The sequence below is a fragment of the Mobula birostris genome, chromosome 3 (genome assembly GCF_030028105.1).
Source record: "Mobula birostris isolate sMobBir1 chromosome 3, sMobBir1.hap1, whole genome shotgun sequence".
Taxonomy (NCBI): Eukaryota; Metazoa; Chordata; class Chondrichthyes; order Myliobatiformes; family Myliobatidae; genus Mobula; species Mobula birostris.
The window spans coordinates 204,257,759-204,279,405 of record NC_092372.1 but is presented as its reverse complement, the minus strand read 5'-3'; the positions used below and the strand labels follow the sequence as shown (position 1 = coordinate 204,279,405).

Below are 21,647 nucleotides of genomic sequence, written 5' to 3'. Positions count from 1 at the left end.
GGGAATTGAATTGAAATGGGTAGCCACTGGGAGATCTTGCCTTTTGTTGCAGACCGTGAAGGTGCTTGGCAAAACAATTTCCCAATCTGTTGGGTCTCATTGAAGTAGAGCAGACAACAGTTTAGTTTTTGAGCCTAACTGTTGTATCCAGTGCTCTTGAGTATGGCTTCTACATCAATGAGACTCGACACAGACTGGGCGACATGTTGAGCACCTTTTTTCTGTCTGCTGCAAAAGGCAGAATCTTCTGGTGGCTATCCTCTTTAGCTGGACTTCCTATTCCCATTCTGACGTCTGTCCGTGGCTTCCACAATGAGGCCAATTTGGAGGATTAAGTTCTGTTTGGGTAGCCTCCAACCTAAGAGATGAACATCAATTTCTCCAACTTCCGGTAATTAACCCCCTCGCTTTTTTAAATATTCTCCTTTCTGGTTACCCTCCCAGCCTTTCCCCTTGCCTCTTTCCTTTTCTTCCATGGTGCACTTTTAGTCTGCTATGGGATTCCTCCTTTTTTCAGCCTACTCACTTCAACCTGCACCCACTCCCCTCGCCTGGTTTCACCTATCACCTTGCACTCCCTCCCTTCCCAGTCAACTGTTCATTCCCCTCTCTAGATGCTGCCCAACTTGCTGAGTTTCACCAGTGTTACAGCTGTGTATACTATCAAGTATTTAATAATATAACAGCTGATTTACCCTTCACCTCTTATCAATAGTCAAAAATTGATTTCAATTTTCTTTGTACAATTTAGGGTCTTGAACCATTATAAGTAACACTTTCAGTAATAAGTGGATCACTTAATAAATGGCTTGTATCAGAGCAACTTGTATCTTTAAATGTTTAGCTATTGTTTCTGACACTGACAACCAGTATATTGTAGCATGAAGACTTAGTCATTAAGCTGTATCTTGCTCCTAGTGTTTCCATTCCTTATCTATTTTTTTTTTAAAAAAGGACCTTAAATAGTTTGAGCCTAGTTGTGCAATACACACAATCCTAAAGGAATGCAGCATCTATGGAAGGAAATGAATCTTCAAGATCTGTTATGATAGGTTTCAATCATTTTATTTAATTTATTATCAAAGCATGTATCCACATACAACTGAAATCATTTATAGAGCTATTTAACTAAACAGGATACTCATAATTGACAAACCTCTTCAATACACTAAAAACAATTACAAATTTATAACTTGCATGTCAGTATAACCATGCATATGGCTGATACATATACAGAACAAACCCAAACTACATTTAGAATAATTACCTTAGACAATTACTACATTTTCCTCAAAACCAGTACCCCACTCGGGTTTTATTTGCACAATACCGAGCACAACAGCCACTTCTCTGTAAATTCCAGTGTGAATGATTTACAAAAATTAGTGTCTTTACTGATTAGTTCTCTTCAAGGGAATTCAGTAATCAATAAAGCATTTTACATCCGGTGAATTTCCTCATGGTTTATGAACTGCTTAAGATTATGCAGACTATCCCACCACGTAAAGAGAAACTTCTCAGCAATAAGTTTGAACCACGGTGTGATTTTCACTGCCTTGTTTTCTGCTTTCTCCAGTAGATCCTTCAGTTCCTCTTTTGTCACGTAGCAGTAACTTTTGATCTCATTTGGGTCGGGTTTCAAAGTTACATCCTTCTGTATAAATATTATATAGTCAATTTCGTGTTCTCCCCAGATCCCATCAGACTGAGCCTTGTAGTGAATACGGGTCAAGTAATTCATCTCTTCTAACGGGACCTATTAAAGTTAAATACAAAGAATATTAAATTGGGAAGGATGAAGTCATAGATATACATATTGAGCTGTTGAATTAGTAAACATTCATTACAAAACTGTTAATTCATTGTTAAATATTATACTATTGACTGGTTAGGTTCGACCATAGGAAACCACACAGTACTCGTTTATTTAGGTAAAATCAGTCATGTTAATTTAGGTTATTTTCTGAAAAATTACATTTGTGAACTGATTGTTTGGCAACTCATCTAGTAGGGAGTTTGCCAAAGAATAAGGAGTGAACAGTGGGGGCTGGTGGTGGTGGATACATGGGAGAAAATGTTAGCCATTCACCTCTGCTCCTGTGCTTTGTGATCATGGCTGACTAGAATCTCAGCAGCTCCTACGGCCTTATGTCTAACAAAAACTTCTCCCCAATTATCTGCAACACAGCTTTGTTAACAAATTCCACATTCTTATCCAGAGTGAAGCTTTCTTAGATCCTGCCCCATATATTGAGGCCGAACCCATGTTCTGGATATCTTGGCCTGGAGCAACATCTTCTAAAATCGCAATAAAGCATATTTGGTCCTGTAGGAAGGTTTCCACCCAAAATCCAACAACTACACCATACATATTGTTCAACCCACTATTTCCTCCAGGAGATTGTTTGTCACTGTGGAGTACAATATCTGCAATCTCTTGTATCTCCATTCTCAATCCAGCACTCACATCCTTCTCAGAAGGTCAACGTAACCTTTGCCTTAACTGCTTGTGTGCACATTTGCCTTCAGTGCCTGGTGTAGAAGGGCAAAGTCTTTCAACAAATACTTCTAATCTAACACTACTTAAATAATTCTTTTCTGTGGTAATAGATGACAACACATTTATCCAGGTGATATGCCACCTGCCTCTATTTTTCCCCACTTGCTCAGTGTTGAAAGTCACCTTGGAGACTCTGCCAGTTTGTTGTTGGTAACATGAAAATTTTATTCTCTCCTCCAAATCATCAATGCCATGAGCCAGGATTCAAGCACCAGCCCCTGTAGATTTTCCACTTATCACCTTTCCAATAAAGACCTTTGTTCCAACATTGTGCACAAACCAATGCTCAATTCATGTCAATATTATCCCATGTTTTTTTTGAAGAGAGGGAGAGTTAGAAAGTGGACAAATGGGGGTAAGTGCTGGCCATTCAGCTGTTTGTGATCATGGTTGATTAGTATCCTGTCATTTCATGTTCACAAAAACTCCTCCATCATCAACATGGCCTCAACAGCAAATTCCACAAGTTTGTTTGAAGGAAAGGATGCTCATTACCATGCAAGGCAGTCATTTGCCCATCAAATTCATACCAGCCCCCAAAAGGACAATCCTATCTGTTCAGCTCCTATTCCCTCAATCAGCAGCCTATTCCCCGTCATTTGCCTTTTTATTTTCCACTTACCAACCTCAAAGTCAACTTTTCAGAAGCCAATTAAGAGCACATCTTTGGGATGTGTGAGGAACTGGGTTGCTGCAAGGCACCAGTGTCCACTGAGGTGCCCTAATTTCACACCAACTTTTGATGAGACTGTCAGAATCTTCCCTACAATCCAAGTACAACAAATGCACTTGTTTTCGCTTCTCTTATGTCACTAGCTATATACCAAAAGCATTCTAGTACCTTCCTTAAACCATTTTCCTTCTGGAAATCTATGCTTTGAACAATCCAGCTATTATTCAAGTGTACCATTAAACCTTTACCATCTTTCCCTGCTGAGGTTTGACTAATTGGCCTGTAATTTCCAATTCTGTAGAAATCTGAGGTTACATTGAGAGATGTTGGGGAGTGTGGCTGGTGGGATAGAAGGTGAAGGTAGAGGAACCCCTACATGGTGCTGGTAATGAGGGGAAAGGAAACACATCAAAGACTGACAGAAGTGGAGAGGAATCAAGCAGAACAAGGGGCATAGGGTTAATGCTTCAAGTTCATTTCCATATTGTCAACTGTTGGTAGTGAAATGTTATTCAGCTGGCTACCCCCAACCTTCAGAAACATGCCTGCTGAAGAGAAGTACTTAATGGTAATGCTTGAATCTGTCCAGCCTCCTAAAGAGATCACAAACAATGCTCCCTCCAAACAGAAGACAAACCTGTCAATCAGCCTGCTTTCCTAACAGGAAATGGGTCGCTTACAACAGTGGTCCCCGACCACTGGGCCACAAAGCATGTACTACTGGGCCGCAAGGAAATGATATGATTTGGCGATAAGAAATGATATGAGTCAGCTGCACCTTTCCTCATTTCCAGTCACGCACTGTTGAACTTGAACACAGCACCACCCCCCCGCACCCCCACCAGTCAGCTGGTCCACAAGAATATCGTCAATATTAAACCGGTCCGCGGTGCAAAAAAGGTTGGGGATCCCTGACTTACAAGAAGAGTTCCATGCGTAGGTGATTGTTTAATACAAATTAAAATTAGTTAAGTTTCATAACACAAATAGGAATGGCCACTTTTAGAAGTGGGAAATGATATTTAACTACAAACAGAAAGTGCTAGAAACACCACAGAAGGAGTAACAGAAATATCGCCACAGGTCCAAGATCCTTTTTCATAAACTTTAACAGAGCAAATCAGACTCTAAACCTCAACTGTACCCCTATCCACAAATCCTGCCTAGCTTTGTCTCTGGCATCTTTTGCTCTCCTCCCTCCTCAAATTTCCAGCCTTTTGATTTTTTTTTTTAAAAAAAGATTATTCGTAAGCATTGATGCAGAGTGTTTTACCTGTTGCACAGGGATGCCAAACTCTTCTTTTAACCTGCGCTGGGCTGCTCGTCTTATGCCAATTGCATCTTTTTCCTCCATTTCTGCTGCTGTGCTAAGTGGATGACTGCAGCAAGTGTTTGTAAAACAACCTGGAAAAGAAACATCGCAAAACATAGACTTAACCAAAAATCTAAAGCTTTACTACAGCCTAACCTCAGGAACTTCGATTACTTTACAAGGAGACTGCTGCAACAAAGCAGCATCCATTACCAAGAACCACCGCCACCCAGGCCATACTCTCTTCTTACTGCTGCCACTGGGAAGGAGGTACAGGAGCCTTAGGTCCCACATTACTGGGTTCAGAAACAGTTATTACCCTTCAACCATCAGGCTCCTGAACCAGCGTGGGTAATTTCACTCACCTCAACACTGAGCTGGTTCCACAACCTATGGACTCACTTTCAAGGACTCTACAACTCATGCTCTCGGTATAATTTTATTTACTTATTTTTTTTTGTACTTGCAGTTTATCATCTTTTGTACATTTTTAAAAAAGTCTTAGTCATTTTTCTTTTTTTCCTGAAGTACAGTGGCATGCAAAAGTTTGGGCACCCCAGTCAAAATTCCTGTTACTGTGAATAGCTACGCGAGTAAAAGGTGACGTGATTTCCAAAAGGCATAAAGTTAAAGATGACATATTTCTTTAATATTTTAAGCAAGACTACTTTTTTTATTTCCATCTTTTACAGTTTCAAAATAACAAAAAAGGAAAAGGGCCCAAAGCAAAAGTTTGGGCACCCTGCATGGTCAGTACTTAGTGACACCCCCGTTGGCAAGTATCACAGCTTGTAAACGCTTTCTGTAGCCAGCTAAGAGTCTTTCAATTCTTGTTTGGAGGATTTTCACCCATTCTTCCTTGCAAAAGTCTTCAAGTTCTGTGAGATTCTTGGGCCGTCTTGCATGTACTGCTCTTTTGAGGTCTATCCACAGATTTTCGATGATGTTTAGGTCAGGGGACTGTGAGGGCCATGGCAAAACCTTCAGCTTGTGCCTCTTGAGGTAGTTCATTGTGGATTTTGAGGTGTGTTTAGGATCATTTAGAATACCTGTTGTAGAAGACATCCTCTTTTCATCTTCAGCTTTTTTAAAAAATATACAGACAGTGTGATGGTTGCTTCCAGAATTTGCTGGTATTTAATTGAATTCATTCATCCCTCTACCAGTGAAATGTTCCCCGTGCAACTCAAGCCCAAAGCATGATCAATCCACCCCCATGCCTAACAGTTGTAGAGGGGTTCTTTTCTTTTCATGAAATTCTGCACCCTTTTTTCTCCAAACAAACCTTTGTTCATTGCAACCAAAAAGTTCTATTTTAACTTCACCAGTCCACAGGACTTGTTTCCAAAATGCATCGGGCTTGTTTAGATGTTCCTTTGCAAACTTCTGACGCTGAATTTTGTGGTGAGGACGCAGGAAAGGTTTTCTTCTGATGACTCTTCCGTGAAGCTCATATCTGTGCAGGTGTTGCTGCACAGTAGAACAGTGCACCACCACTCCAGAGCCTGCTAACTCTTCCCAAAGGTCTTTTGTAGTCAAATGGGGGTTTTGATTTGCCCTTCTAGCAATCCTACAAGTTCTCTCGGAAAGTTTTCTTGCTCTTCCAGACCTCAACTTGACCTCCACTGTTCCTGTTAACTGCCATTTCTTAATTACATTACGAACTGAGGAAACGGCTACCTGAAAACACTTTGCTATCTTCTTATAGCCTTCTCCTGCTTTGTGGGAATCGTTTATTTTAATTTTCAGAGTGCTAGGCAGCTGCTTAGAGGAGCCCATGGCTGCTGATTGTTGGGACAAGGTTTGAGGAGTCAGGGTATTTATAAAGCTTTGAAATTTGCATCACCTGGCTTTTCCTAACAACGACTGAACAAGCCATAGCCCTAACAAGCTAATTAATGTCTGAGACCTTGATGAAAGTTATCTGAGCTCAAATCTTTTGAGGTACCCAAACTTTTGCATGGTGCTCCTTTCCTCCCCCCCACTCTAAAATTGTACAAAACAAAAATAATACACTAATCTTGCTTAAAATGTTGAAAAGAGTGTTTGATCTTTATGCCTTTTGGAGATCAGTTCATCTTCTACTCACTCAACTGTTCACAGTAACAGAAATTTTGACTGGGGTGCCCAAACTTTTGCATGCCACTGTATTTCTTTGATCTGCTGTGAATGGCTGCAAGAAAATGAATCTCAGGATAGTATGCGGTGACATATATTGATGCAAGAAAGTTTATGAACCCTTTGCAATTACCTGGTTCTCTGCATTAATTACTCTAAAATGTGGTCCGATCTTCAAATAAGTCACAACAATAGATAAACACAATCTGCCTAAACTAATAGCACACAAACAATTGTACTTCTCGTGTCTTCGTTGAATACATTGTTTAATCATTCAGTCGAGGCTGGAAAAAGTCAGTGAACACTTGTATTTAATAACTGATAGAACCTCCTCTAGCAACAATATCCTCCAAACATTTCCTGTAGCTGCTGATCAGACTTGCACAATAACAAGGAGGAACTTTAGACTACTCCGCCACACAAAGCTGTTTCAATTAATCAATATTGGCATACAGAACAATCTTTAAAAGTTGTCATGATAATCCAAAGAGGCTCTGGTGGGATTACTTGCATGCAGATTGATGAATTTTTTTTTGGTAAGTCAAATAAAATGGCAGAATATAGCATTAATGGCAAGACTCTTGGCAGTGTGGAGGATCAGAGGGATCTTGCGGTCTGAGTCCATCGGACACTCAAAGCTGCTACGCAGGTTGACTCTGTGGTTAAGAAGGCATACGGTGCATTGGCCTTCATTAATTGTGGGATTGCTTTTAAGAGCCGAGAGATAATGTTGCAGCTATATAGGACCCTGGTCAGACCCCACTTGGAGTACTGTGCTCAGTTCTGGTCACCTCACTACAGGAAGGACATGGAAACCATAGAAAGGGTGCAGAGGAGATTTACAAGGATGTTGCCTGGATTGGGGAGCATGCCTTATGAGAACTGGTTGAGTGAACTTGGCCTTTTCTCCTTGGAGCGACGGAGGATGAGAGGTGACCCGATAGAGGTGTACAAGATGAGAGGTACTGATTGTTTTGCTACGAACCCACAGGTTTCATTTACAGATTCTGTTTCTTTAAGAACGCTGAATTGAGGCAGGACTATAACATCAGTAACAGGCTGCTGCGAACTTAAATTCATATACAGAGAGCGACCTTCGGGGGAGACTGGGGAAGCCAGTTGCTTCAGCTTGTCGCAGCTGGAGCTTGGAACTCTCTTATGCCCAGAAGGGTGGGTTAAGCATCGGCACGCAGTGCACAACGAATGTGTGACTGTCACTTCGTACAATCCATAGTAGTGGATTTTTTTTGGGGGGGTATCTTGTGGGACCACTTTTGTAGCCCTTGCCTGGGTATGTTGTGTGGTAACCACTGGGAAGACAATATTCCCGTGACAGGTCACTTTCGGTGATAATTCGTACGTGGATTTGGAACGACATGACGGACAAGATCTACGGCGACTGTTATCTCGTTTTACCAGCATGGAATCGGTGGAATACTTCGTACTAACCTTTTCTCTATGTTTCATCTTGGATTACAAATATCTCTCTCCCATTATTTAACTCGTGGATTACTGACCTTTCCTACTGTACCATCTAAAGACTCTAAGCCTTATTCCCACAAGCTCAACAGTTTGGGAGTTATATTTACACACTATCTTCACAACACTTAACTTTTGTTTACCTTAGTTGAGTTACTATGTTATAAGTAGTTACTAATAAAGATGATGGTTTTAACATCAAAACCAGACTCAGTGTGAAATCTCTTGCAACACACATCAAAGTTGCTGGTGAACGCAGCAGGCCAGGCAGCATCTCTAGGAAGAGGTGCAGTCGACGTTTCAGGCCGAGACCCTTCGTCAGGAAGAGTGAGTAAGGGATTTGAAAGTGGGAGGGGGAGGGGGAGATCCAAAATGATAGGAGAAGACAGGAGGGAGAGAGATGGAGCCAAGAGCTGGACAGGTGATTGGCAAAAGGGATACGAGAGGATCATGGGACAGGAGGTCCGGGGAGAAAGACAAGGGGGGGGGGGGACCCAGAGGATGGGCAAAGGGTATAGTCAGAGGGAGAAAAAGGAGAGTGAGGGAAAGAATGTGTGCATAAAAATAAGTAACAGATGGGGTACGAGGGGGAGGTGGGGCCTTAGTGGAATTTAGAGAAGTTGATGTTCATGCCATCAGGTTGGAAACTACCCAGACGAAATATAAGGTATTGTTCCTCCAAACTGAGTGTGGCTTTATCTTTACAGTAGAGGAGGCCGTGGATAGACATGTCAGAATGGGAATGGGATGTGAAATTAAAATGTGTGGGCACTGGGAGATCCTGCTTTCTCTGGCAGACAGAGCGTAGGTGTTCAGCAAAGCGGTCTCCCAGTCTGCGTCGGGTCTCGCCAATATATAGAAGGCCACATCGGGAGCACCGGACGCAGTATATCGCCCCAGCCGACTCACAGGTGAAGTGTCGCCTCACCTGGAAGGACTGTTTGGGGCCCTGAATGGTGGTAAGGGAGAAAGTGTAAGGGCATGTGTAGCACTTGTTCCGCTTACAAGGATAAGTGCCAGGAGGGAGATCAGTGGGGGGGGGGGGGGGGGAAGAATGGACAAGGGAGTCGCGTAGGGAGCGATCCCTGCGGAAAGTGGGGGGGGGGGGGGGGAAGATGTGCTTAGTGGTGGGATCCCGTTGGAGGTGGCGGAAGTTACGGAGAATAATATGTTGGACCCGGAGGCTGATGGGGTGGTAGGTGAGGACCAGGGGAACCCTATTCCTAGTGGGGTGGCAGGAGGATGGAGTGAGAGCAGATGTATGTGAAATGGGGGAGATGCGTTTGAGAGCAGAGTTGATAGTGGAGGAAGGGAAGCCCCTTTCTTTAAAAAAGGAAGACATCTCCCTCGTCCTGGAATGAAAAGCCTCATCCTGAGAGCAGATGCGGCAGAGACGGAGGAACTGCAAGAAGGGGATTGAATTTCCAGCATCTGCAGAATTTCTGTTGTTTGAAATCTCTTGCTGCTGGTTTGTTTCTAAAACGTTACAGTTTGTAACAGTGTGGATAGTCAGAGCCCCCCCCCCCCCCCCCCCAAGGCTGAATGGCTAGCATGAGAGGGCATAGTTTTCAGGTGCTTGGAAGTAGGTACGGAGATGTCAGGGGTAAGTTTTTTTTTCGCAGATGATGAGTGTGTGGAATGGGCTGCCGGTGGCAGCAGAAACGATAGGGTCTTAAGAGACTTCTGGATGGATACCTCGAGGACAGTGAGAAAATGGTCAGAGGAGGCTTATGAGGCACTCCAGGGTTGTTTTGAGGTGACAGACTGGTAGGCACTCTGTGAGCCACAAGGAGAGGATATTGATGGGCTCACAGAGTGCATCTCTGATTACATCAACTTCTGTGTGGATTGCAATATTCCGACAAGAACTGTCCTTTGTTATTCAAATAACAAGCCATGGGTGACAAAGGACATTAAGGACATCCTGAACGCTAAAAAGAGGGCATTTAGAGATGGAAATAGGGAGGAGCTGAGGGCAATACAGAGGGACCTGAAAGCCAGGATCAGGGAGGCTAAAGGCAGGTACAGGAGAAAGCTTGAGTGGAAACTCAAGCAGAACAACATGAGAGAGGTCTGGAGGGGGATGAGGACCATCACTGGGTTCCGGCAAACTAGCAACAGAGGAACGGAAGGCAGTGTGGACAGGGCCAACGAACTTAACCTGTTCTTTAACAGATTTGACATTGTGGCCCCTGCCCATCCCCCACATGAGTCATCTGTTGTCCGCCCCCAACCAACACATATTCCACTCCCCCCTCCCACTCCTCCTCACAGTCCCCCACCCTGCTCTCATGACTATACCCCTTCCCCATACGAAACCACCACGGTGAGCTTCACAGCTGAACAGGTGAGAAGACAGCTGAAATGTCTCAACCCAAGCAAGGCTGCAGGACCGGATGGTGTCAGTACCAGGGTGCTCAAAGCCTGTGCCCCTCAGCTATGTGGAGTACTTTACCATGTATTCAACCTGAGCTTGAGGCTCCAGAGGGTTCCTGTACTGTGGAAGACGTCCTGCCTCATCTCTGTGCCGAAGACGCAGCGCCCCAGCGGCCTTAATGACTACAGACCAGTGGCATTGACCTCCCACATCATGAAGACCCTGGAGAGACTTGTTCTGGAGCTGCTCTGGCCTATGGTCAGGCCACACTTAGATCCCCTCCAGTTTGCCTACCAGCCCCGACTAGGAGTTGAGGATGCCTTCGTCTACCTGCTGAACCGTGTCTACGCCCACCTGGACAAGCCAGTGAGCACTGTGAGGGTCATGGTTTTTGACTTCTCCAGTGCATTCAACACCATCCGCCCTGCTCTGCTGGGGGAGAAGCTGACAGCGATGCAGGTGGATGCTTCCCTGGTGTCATGGATTTTTGATTACCTGACTGGCAGACCACAGTACGTGTGCTTGCAACACTGTGTCCGACAGAGTGATCAGCAGCACTGGGGCTCCACAGGGGACTGTCTTGTCTCCCTTTCTCTTCACCATTTACACCTCAGACTTCAACTACTGCACAGAGTCTTGTCATCTTCAGAAGTCTTCAGATGACTCTGCCATAGTTGGATGCATCAGCAAGGGAGATGAGGCTGAGTACAGGGCTACGGTAGGAAACTTTGTTACATGGTGTGAGCAGAATTATCTGCAGCTTAATGTGAAAAAGACTAAGGAGCTGGTGGCAGACCTGAGGAGAGCTAAGGTACCGGTGACCCCTGTTTCCATCCAGGGGGTCAGTGTGGACATGGTGGAGGATTACAGATACCTGGGGATACGAATTGACAATAAACTGGACTGGTCAAAGAACACTGAGGCTGTCTACAAGAAGGGTCAGAGCCGTCTCTATTTCCTGAGGAGACTGAGGTCCTTTAACATCTGCCAGACGATGCTGAGGATGTTCTACGAGTCTGTGGTGGCCAGTGCGATCATGTTTGCTATTGTGTGCTGGGGCAGCAGGTTGAGGGTAGCAGACAACAACAGAATCAACAAACTCATTCGTAAGGCCAGTGGTGTTGTGGGGATGAAACTGGACTCTCTGACGGTAGTGTCTGAAAAGAGGATGCTGTCCAAGTTGCATGTTATCTTAGACAATGTCTCCCATCCACTACATAATGTACTGGGTGGGCACAGGAGTACATTCAGCCAGAGACTCATTCCACTGAGATGCAGCACAGAGCATCATAGGAAGTCATTCCTGCCTGTGGCCATCAAACTTTACAACTCCTCCCTTGGAGGGTCAGACACCCTGAGCCAATAGGCTGGTCCTGGACTTATTTCATAATTTACTGGCATAATTTACATATTACTATTTAACTATTTATGGTTCTATTACTATTATTTATGATGCAACTGTAACAAAAACCAATTTCCCCCGGGATCAATAAAGTATGACTATGACCATGACTATACACGGACCTTAGAAAAAATAGAGGGCTATGGGTAATCCTAGGTAGTTCTACGGTAAGGACATGTTTGGCACAGCTTTGTGGGCCAAAGGGCCTGTATTGTGCTGTAGGTTTTCCATGTTTCTATCTCAGGTAAATAAAAACATCTAGTTTGGCAGCTGATTAACTTACATTTAACATTATGAACCATCAATCAGCCCTGGTTGTTTTTCCTCACTTAAATTAGTGAGGTTCAAGACCCAATTAAAAATTTGAATATATAATCCCAGCACACATTGGTATATTACTGGAAGTAAAACAGTGATGCAGGATCCAGCTCTCAATCTGAAGCATTTACTTTACTGTTACCATCTCAAAGCCAAGATCACTAAAGGTCTGACAGGTATCCTTGGCCAATCAATGATGCTAAAATCATTGGAAGCATCTCTTCCCTACCAGATGGTTACAAGTAGCATCTTGCCATAGTAAGAACTCATTTCAACTCTGAAGCCATGAAAATGATCCAGATTTAGTATTTCAAAGACTAGCAAATATTTACAGATGTATCATGGAGAACATTCTAACTTGCATCACCAGCTGATGTTGAGAACTGTACAGGATCAGAAAAAGCTGCAGATATTTGTAGACTCATTTTCATCATCAGTTCTAGCTACCCCACCCCGCCCTCAATTAATGCCATCTTCAAAAGGCAATACCTCAGAAAAGCAATATCTATCATTAAAGACCCCCATCACCTAAGATATGCTCCCTTCTCATTACTACCAGAGAGGAGAGACAGGAGCCTGAAGACATGCTCATGTTTTAGGAACAGCCTCTTCCCCTCCACCATCAGATTCTCAAATAGACGGTCTTTGCACTACTTAATATTCTTTTATATTGTAGTTAATAGTATTTTTAATGTGTTGCACTGGTGCAGCAAAACAGTAAGTTTCACAACACGTCAGTGATAATAAACCTGATTTTGAACTACAAAAAATAAGGTTGAACGTTCCAAAAGGTGCTAGACAAACAAACTCAACACCAACCAAATATTGCAAAAGAATGATAAGATTATATATTTTCCTAATTCACATGTTCCAGTGTTAAGCCTCATGTTGATTGTCCCTGTTACTCAGTATTGGTAGGTACCAAACAGAGGACTTAAAGGCTGCATTAAAAAAAACATAAATCACCCCTAAGTACAATGTAACAGAGTACTGTGCAACACTTAGATATTTCTCCATTAGTATACAGCCCCGACTGCAGAAAATGTCCCTGAGGAATCAAATCTGTTACAGCACAAGTGCCCATCGCCCAAAAAGTCCATGCTGAAAGTAATCCAGTATTTTCAATAAAACAGAACTAAGCATTCATGAAGTTTCAAACAACTTTTGGTTTGATTTTAAAATCCCATCTACCATTGAGAGTTTCAATTCATATCATTGGATTATTCTTCTCTACACAGCTTTCAACCTTATAACATCCCAGCAACACACAGCCCTGCCAAAAATCTACAAGCAAAAGTGCCCTGTCAGATCAGTTTTAGCCTGCTCTTGCTCCAAATGCATTTCTTCCTACACTGACTGTAAACTGGTCCATTCCCACGCAATGACCCATGACCTCCAAGTTTCCATTTCCCTAATCCCAGAAGGCTCATCTTTACCATAAACGTGCAATCTCTCCACTATCAGAATGGTCTGAAGACCTCCGCTTCTTCCCTGAGCCCAAGACATAGGAGCAGAATTAGGCCATTTGGGCCATTAAATGTGTACTACCATTCAATCATGGCTAAGGGTAACCTTTGATACCCTTACTAATCAAGAATATATCCACAGCTGCCTGTGGCAATGAATTCCTCGATTCAACGAATTCCTCTGGCTAAAGAAATTCCCCCTCATCTGTTCTGAAGGGATGTCCTACTCCGAGGCTGTGCCCTTTGGTCCTAGACCCTCCCACTATCGCAAACATCCTCATCATGTCCACTTGGCGTTTCAATAGCCAAACTGAGGCCCAAGAAGCTTCCCTCCATTAACACTCATTCGCCTGGTGGAATTTCTCAAATTGAGCAATCTTTTTCCAACTTCTGTTTGGTTCCCCCAGACCAAAGGGTGAAGCTTTTGTTTTAATCCTACATGAGCTCACTCCAACTCTTCTCCCCAGTAATTCCATGATAGCATCCGTACTGTTTCCTACGCTCCTGCCGGACACAACTTCATCACTGTCAAATTCCACCCTGCCCTCACCTTCTTGTGGTAAAGGTCTGGCTCTTCCCATCTCCATCTCAGAAGATGGATTTGTAATTGATGTTAGTAGCTATCCTACCACCACCAACCCTAACCCCAGCTTTCCGTCTACTCCTCCCTACCCTACCCTGTCTCTTGCAAGGACACTACTGCATTCTCCCAGTCCTTTAATCTCCATCATATTGTCTGATGACAGTTTCTAATGGGTTCTTCCAAAATGTCTTCCTTAACTATGGCTCCTCTTCTACCGTTGTTAATAAAGGCCTCGACTGCAACTCAACCATTTCACGTGCCTCTGCTTTCAGCCATTCTCCTCTGCGACAGAACAAGGCTGGAGACATTAGTCCTCACATTCCACTCCGTCAAACTCCCCATTCTCAAGATCATTCAGCACAATTTCTGGTAACTTAATTTCAGTCTGTATCAGTCCCCTATCTGTGACATTGTCAGAATCACCAGCACATGTTGTGAAATTTGCTCGTTTGATTTTATTCACCCCTCTTAAGCTCCCTATGAGTAGAAGGCATGCCCAGCCCAACCAGACAGTCCATTTCCACCCACAGATGCTGCTTGGCATGTCAAATTCCTCCAACATCATGTTGCACGACATAACTTCGACCTGAGAAAATGCAAATGTTACGTACCAGGAAAAGTGATCTTCGCGTCGGATCGCTGCTGCAGCAAAAGCTTCCCCTCACTGTTGAAGATGAAAACGCTGAAGGCTCTGTGAAGCAAACCTGGAAAATGAAAGATGTAATTTCCAGTACACAAGTTTACTCAAGTGAGCTGATAGGTAATTCTTAGTAGTTTCACTTCCATCATATCATTGCCTCAGTCCTAGCAGCCTAAACCTAATCACTGCAGCTGCATGCTAACATTCCTCATGAAAATGAAGTTAGACCATTGTATTAAATGGTGTTGTGGGAAAGGAGAGAAAGAACTAAATTTTACAGTGGGATTAATCATTTGAAGTAGGGAAAGTAAGGTTTTGTTAGAGGTGCTTGTAAATTCGGAGTACGATAAAGTACAGGCCCTCTTTATCCACACCAGCTGTCAGTTATCAGCCTATGATAAAAAATTCCAAAAATCTGCCACCAAACCATTCAGAAATCCCAGTGGCTTGGCATCTGGCTCAGTGGACGTGTTTGTAGTTTCCCCACGCTGAAGGATGGAGAACTGAGACTTTCTCTAAACTCACCTGGTTCTGTTGGCCTGTACACCCTTAAAATGTACAGGTTTCACCTAAATGTTACAGCGTACAGACACTGTAGATGTGAACTTCCCACTAATCAGAACATTTACAAAGACAGGTGTGTAAAAAGGGCCCAAAGGATCACTTGGGGACCCGAGTCATCCCAACCACAAACTGTTCCAGCTGCTACCACCCAAGAAACAATACTGCAGCATAAAACCAGGACCAACAGGCTCCAGGGCAGCTTCTTCCACCAGGCCATCAGACTGATTAATTCATGCTGACACAACTGTATTTCTATGTTATATTGACTGTGTTGTTGTACATACTATTTATTACAAATTACTATAAATTGCACATTGCATTTAGACAGAGACATAACGCAAAGATTTTTACTCCATTTGTATATGATGTAAGTAATAAAGTCAATTCAAATTTGCTAGTCCAGTTTCAATGGATTAGTGGCCTTTTATCATATTCCAATCTCATTTTGATTACTTGACTCAACCTTCTAAACTCTCATCTAAATAGTTTAATGTAGGATTATCTGCTTCCGTCAATCTGGACAGTGCGCTCCAGGGTTTCCACCTTGCAGGCGAGGAAATTCCCTCTCACATTTCTTTAGTCTCCTTACTCTCACTTAATCTGTGCCCTCCAAAGGAGGGGTCTCTCATTATTGATTGTATTCACGCCCCTTAATTCTGTATACCTCAAATAGGTTATAAACCTCGTCCTTCTCTGCACCAAGAAACGGAACAGGAGCCCACCCAGTCTCTCCCCATGGCTGAAACACTCAATTCTGCTGAACCACATCCTTGCTCTACAACAGAGATAAGAATTGCATGTGGTCCTCCTGTGAAATTTCCTGAGAAACCTCGCATTCTTTTTCCTTCCTGCTGTGCCAACAGAACAGCAGGTCCAGCCGGGATCTCACTGTACGCACGGCAATTCTGCAAGAATAGCGAAGACAAGAAATGCCACATGGCCGTCCTGAAAGGATAACCATTGGGCACGAGATCTGGGCCCATGTGTTTCCCTCAGTTTAGGCAATATCCCTCATATACCTCACATTACTGAAGGAACTTGGATACAGCACTTTATTGCATAAATGCTTGGTTAACAGTTCCAAACAGCAAGGTTCACAAAGGTACCAAACACAAACCCACACCATACTGTTTGGCAGAAAGAAGCGAGAGAAAATGTAGACTAAATGGCAAAGTTAAAAAGATATGTGGCATTAAGTACACATGAATGTACACAAACCCACACTTCAATGGCAATCAGTTGTCCAGGTTGCTACCAAAATAGTTTCCACAAATGGAGAACTTTTCCCAAACAATTTCCTACTGACTGGCTCCTCATATTTGCATTCAATATATCTGAACATTCATTCACCTTTATTAATGTTTTCATTGAGGTGACAATTCCTCTTTGTGTCTGCTCCAGTTTTAATGTCATTCTCGTTGATCAGGATGCACATTTCAGCCAAGAGCTGGACCTGTTTTGCATCCAGGTTGTCAGTGTTTATTACCGGCATGGCTGCTGTGCTTTTTCCAACGGCCCTAAAGTCAGAAGAAACAGATAATCAGGGAGAATTTTTTTCAATGTTATCAGGATTAGAATTAGCATCACTGTCGTGAAACTTGTTTTATGACATTGGTACGTGGCAATACATAAAAATTAGTGCAAATCATAAGAAATGTTAAAAAAGTGCAAAACAAGAGCAAGTAGTAAGGGAGTGTTCAAGGTCCATTAATAAATCTGATGGCAGAGGGGAAGAAATTGTCCCCGAAATGTTGAGTGTGAGGTTTCAGGTTCCTGTATCTCCTCCCTGTCCTGGGTGAGGATGAATGATGGATGCCACCTTCTTAAGGCATCGCCTACTGAAGATGTTCCAATGATTTGCATTGTTAAAAAGGTTCTCTTTACAATTATATACCCAAAGTTGACAACAGTGATAGCAGAGAATCACTAATCTTCTCAATACAACCTTTTCAACCAAAACATCAGAAAACTACCAAGTTCTACAAGCAAGTCCCCAAAGAATGATATTGTGCCTGACTACAAAGCTTTTAAAGATCCTCCAAATTCAAGGAGTCTAAATTGCAACCAAACTTACACAGGGGAATTCCCCGCCTCCTCTCAGGTTTTAGGAGAGGAATACCAATGAATTAAGTTTCCCTTCCCCAATAGCATAATTATTAATATAATTCACACCCTATTTTAATTCTGATTAGAACTGAAAGGACAAGCAACAGCGCGCCTAATAGCCGATAATCATCGCAGTGAAGATAGTTATATTGACTGATGTCATGCATCCTGAGGTAAAAAAAACACATTCATACTGGATGTCTAAAGTAAGAACTCGCGGATAATGTCCCGCATGATCTGTGAACCCAAGTTGTGTTAGAAATATCACTACACTTCATGCCCCGCTTCAGCAACTCAGGCCACAAAGCAAAGGTGACTATAAATTTATCCATTTCAATAAACGATGGAGAGCAAAACCCAAAATCGCGGCATGTGATAACTGCGCGTTCGAACTTAACACAAGTTGTTTACGAAAGCAATATTTACCAGGAATGCTGGCTTGCTACGGAACTACGGCGAGCCTGTCGGCACCAACTGGCCGCTCCCGGCCGCGCAGCAACAGCCCGCTTCCACCACACGCCGCCCGTCACTCCACGAGGCGAGAGAGTCAGCAGCGCCCGCGTCATCACCCCAATCGACCCCATCCAATCAGCTTGCAGTCTCCTGTTCACCTTCGCCAATCTTCCGATCGGCCGGCCAATCAGCGCAACGTCCTTCCAGCTCGCCACCGGCTAAGGCAAAGCTCGAGACGAGACGCGACGCTGCACGCCCCGCCCCCGCGCCCAGCCGTTCACTCGACCCCCGCCGGCGGCTGCGCGCTCTCCGAGATGGAACCCGGGTCGGCGGCAACCGCGGTCACGTTTTGATAACGTCAGCGCAGCTACTCAGCCGCGCTCTACCGGGACCGGGACCGAACCCGCCACGCTCGCTGCCCCGCTGCACTCCACTTCCGCGCTGACGTCTCACGCTTCCAGCCGAGAACGCGAAACATTCGTCACTTCCGCCAGCTGTAGCGGAGTTCCGCCACCACTAACCTCTTTCCCACCCGCTTTTATCTGCTTTCGATGTGAACGACTCCATATAAGGCCGTAAGGTATAGGAGTAGAATTAAGCCATTTGGCCCATCGAGTCTATACCGCCATTCATCATGAGTGATCCTTCCCCCCCCCCCTTCAGCCCCACTCCCTGTGACTGTCTGGTTCGTTCGTTTCACCCCAAGAAATTGCCTGCCCTGGCACTGTCCTCTGTAACTGCAGGAGATTCCCGCACCTGCTCCCTCACTAGCATCACCCTTCCATGTGAGGTGAGGATTTGCATGCACTTCCTCCAGCCTTTAATGCTCTCTATATACTCCCATCAGTGAGACCAAGCGTACACTAGACACCTGACCTGCTGCGTTCACCAGCAACTTTGCTGTGTGTTGCTTGAATTTCCAGCATCTGCAGAATTCCTCGTGTTACCGTTTTTGCACAACACGCTTACTCTGCAATGTCATCAGGACGAAATGAAGGGTCTTGACTAGAAATCTTGATTGTCCATTATCCTCCGCAAATGCCGCCTGGCCCACTGAGTTCCTCCAGTAGTTTGTTTTTTTTTGAAAAATTGGATAAATTAGTTTATTGTTGCCACATGGACTGAGGTATAGGGAAAAAAAACTTGTCTTGCATGCCACTCATACAGATGATTTCATTGCAATACAATACCGAGATCCAGAAACCAGCATCTGCAGTCTCTTGTGCCATTTTAACTCCCATTCCTGTCTGTCTTCAGCCTCCTCCACTGCCAGGGTGAGGCCAAACGCAAACTGGAAGAGCAACACCACATATTCTAAGCCATCCAATAGAATGAATATTGAATTTTCCAGTTTTAGGTAACCTTAAAAACCTTAAGTTATCTCTCCTTCTGATCCAACCAAGTTCTCTCACATTCCTTTCTCCACCCCTGGACCCCACAGGGGTCCAACTGTCTATCATCCACAAAATCTATTGGGTCTTCTGTCTTCTTATACTCCTCAATACCCAGAGCCTGGACTGACACCAATCTACTGCCCTCTACTGAGCATATTGTCTTGTTTATTATTTATTGTAATGCCTGCACTGTTTTGTGCACTTTATGCAGTCCTGGGTAGGTCTGTAGTCTAGTGTAGTTTTGTGTTTTACGCAGTTCAGTGTAGTTTTTGTATTGTTCATGTAGCACCATGGTACTGAAAAACGTCTTGTTTTTATTGTGAGCAGAATTATCTGCAGCTTAATGTGAGCTGGTGGTGGACCTGAGGAGGGCTAAGGCACCGGTGACCCCTGTTTCCATCCAGGGGGTCAGTGTGGACATGGTGGAGGATGACAAATACCTAGGGATATACATAGAAACATACATAGAAAATAGGTGCAGGAGTAGGCCATTCGGCCCTTCGAGCCTGCACCGCCATTTATTATGATCATGGCTGATCATCCAACTCAGAACCCCGCCCCAGCCTTCCCTCCATACCCCCTGACCCCCGTAGCCACAAGGGCCATATCTAACTCCCTCTTAAATATAGCCAATGAACTGGCCTCAACTGTTTCCTGTGGCAGAGAATTCCACAGATTCACCACTCTCTGTGTGAAGAAATTTTTCCTAATCTCGGTCCTAAAAGGCTTCCCCTCTATCCTCAAACTGTGGCCCCTCGTTCTGGACTTCCCCAACATCGGGAACAATCTTCCTGCATCTAGCCTGTCCAATCCCTTTAGGATCTTATACGTTTCAATCAGATCCCCCCTCAATCTTCTAAATTCCAACGAGTACAAGCCCAGTTCATCCAGTCTTTCTTCATATGAAAGTCCTGCCATCCCAGGAATCAATCTGGTGAACCTTCTTTGTACTCCCTCTATGGCAAGGATGTCTTTCCTCAGATTAGGGGACCAAAACTGCACACAATACTCCAGGTGTGGTCTCACCAAGGCCTTGTACAACTGCAGTAGTACCTCCCTGCTCCTGTACTCGAATCCTCTCGCTATAAATGCCAGCATACCATTTGCCTTTTTCACCGCCTGCTGTACCTGCATGCCCAATTTCAATGACTGGTGTATAATGACACCCAGGTCTCGTTGCACCTCCCCTTTTCCTAATTGGCCACCATTCAGATAATAATCTGTTTTCCTATTTTTGCCACCAAAGTGGATAACTTCACATTTATCCACATTAAATTGCATCTGCCATGAATTTGTCCACTCACCCAACCTATCCAAGTCACCCTGCATCCTCTTAGCATCCTCCTCACAGCTAACACTGCCACCCAGCTTCGTGTCATCTGCAAACTTGGAGATGCTGCATTTAATTCCCTCATCCAAGTCATTAATATATATTGTAAACAACTGAGGTCCCAGCACTGAGCCTTGCGGTACCCCACTAGTCACTGCCTGCCATTCTGAAAAGGTCCCGTTTATTCCCACTCTTTGCTTCCTGTCTGCTAACCAACTCTCCACCCACACCAATACCTTACCCGTAATATCGTGTGCTTTAAGTTTGCACACTAATCTCCTGTGTGGGACCTTGTCAAAAGCCTTCTGAAAATCCAAATATACCACATCCACTGGTTCTCCCCTATCCACTCTACTAGTTACATCCTCAAAAAATTCTATGAGATTCGTCAGACATGATTTTCCTTTCACAAATCCATGCTGATTTTGTCCGATGATTTCACCACTTTCCAAATGTGCTGTTATCACATCTTTGATAACTGACCCCAGCAGTTTCCCCACCACCGACGTTAGGCTAACCGGTCTATAATTCCCCGGTTTCTCTCTCCCTCCTTTTTTAAAAAGTGGAGTTACATTAGCCACCCTCCAATCCTCAGGAACTAGTCCAGAATCTAACGAGTTTTGAAAAATTATCACTAATGCATCCACTATTTCTTGGGCTACTTCCTTAAGCACCCTGGGATGCAGACCATCTGGCCCTGGGGATTTATCTGCCTTCAATCCCTTCAATTTACCTAACACCACTTCCCTACTAACATGTATTTAGCTCAGTTCCTCCATCTCACTGGACCCTCTGTCCCCTACTATTTCTGGAAGATTATTTATGTCCTCCTTAGTGAAGACAGAACCAAAGTAATTATTCAATTGGTCTGC

General features: G+C 44.0%; 1 protein-coding gene across 1 annotated transcript; it reads right to left on the bottom strand.

The window, feature by feature from the left end:
* Positions 1-1,049: 1,049 nt before the first annotated feature.
* idi1 (isopentenyl-diphosphate delta isomerase 1) lies at positions 1,050-18,516 on the bottom strand. The gene is made up of 5 exons (XM_072254006.1): positions 18,025-18,516; positions 16,843-17,009; positions 14,900-14,992; positions 4,507-4,637; positions 1,050-1,756 (listed from the first exon to the last, which is right to left on the bottom strand). The coding sequence occupies exons 1-5, from the start codon at positions 18,180-18,182 to the stop codon at positions 1,439-1,441; spliced, it is 867 nt and encodes a 288-aa protein (XP_072110107.1). The 5' UTR covers positions 18,183-18,516; the 3' UTR covers positions 1,050-1,438.
* Positions 18,517-21,647: the final 3,131 nt, after the last annotated feature.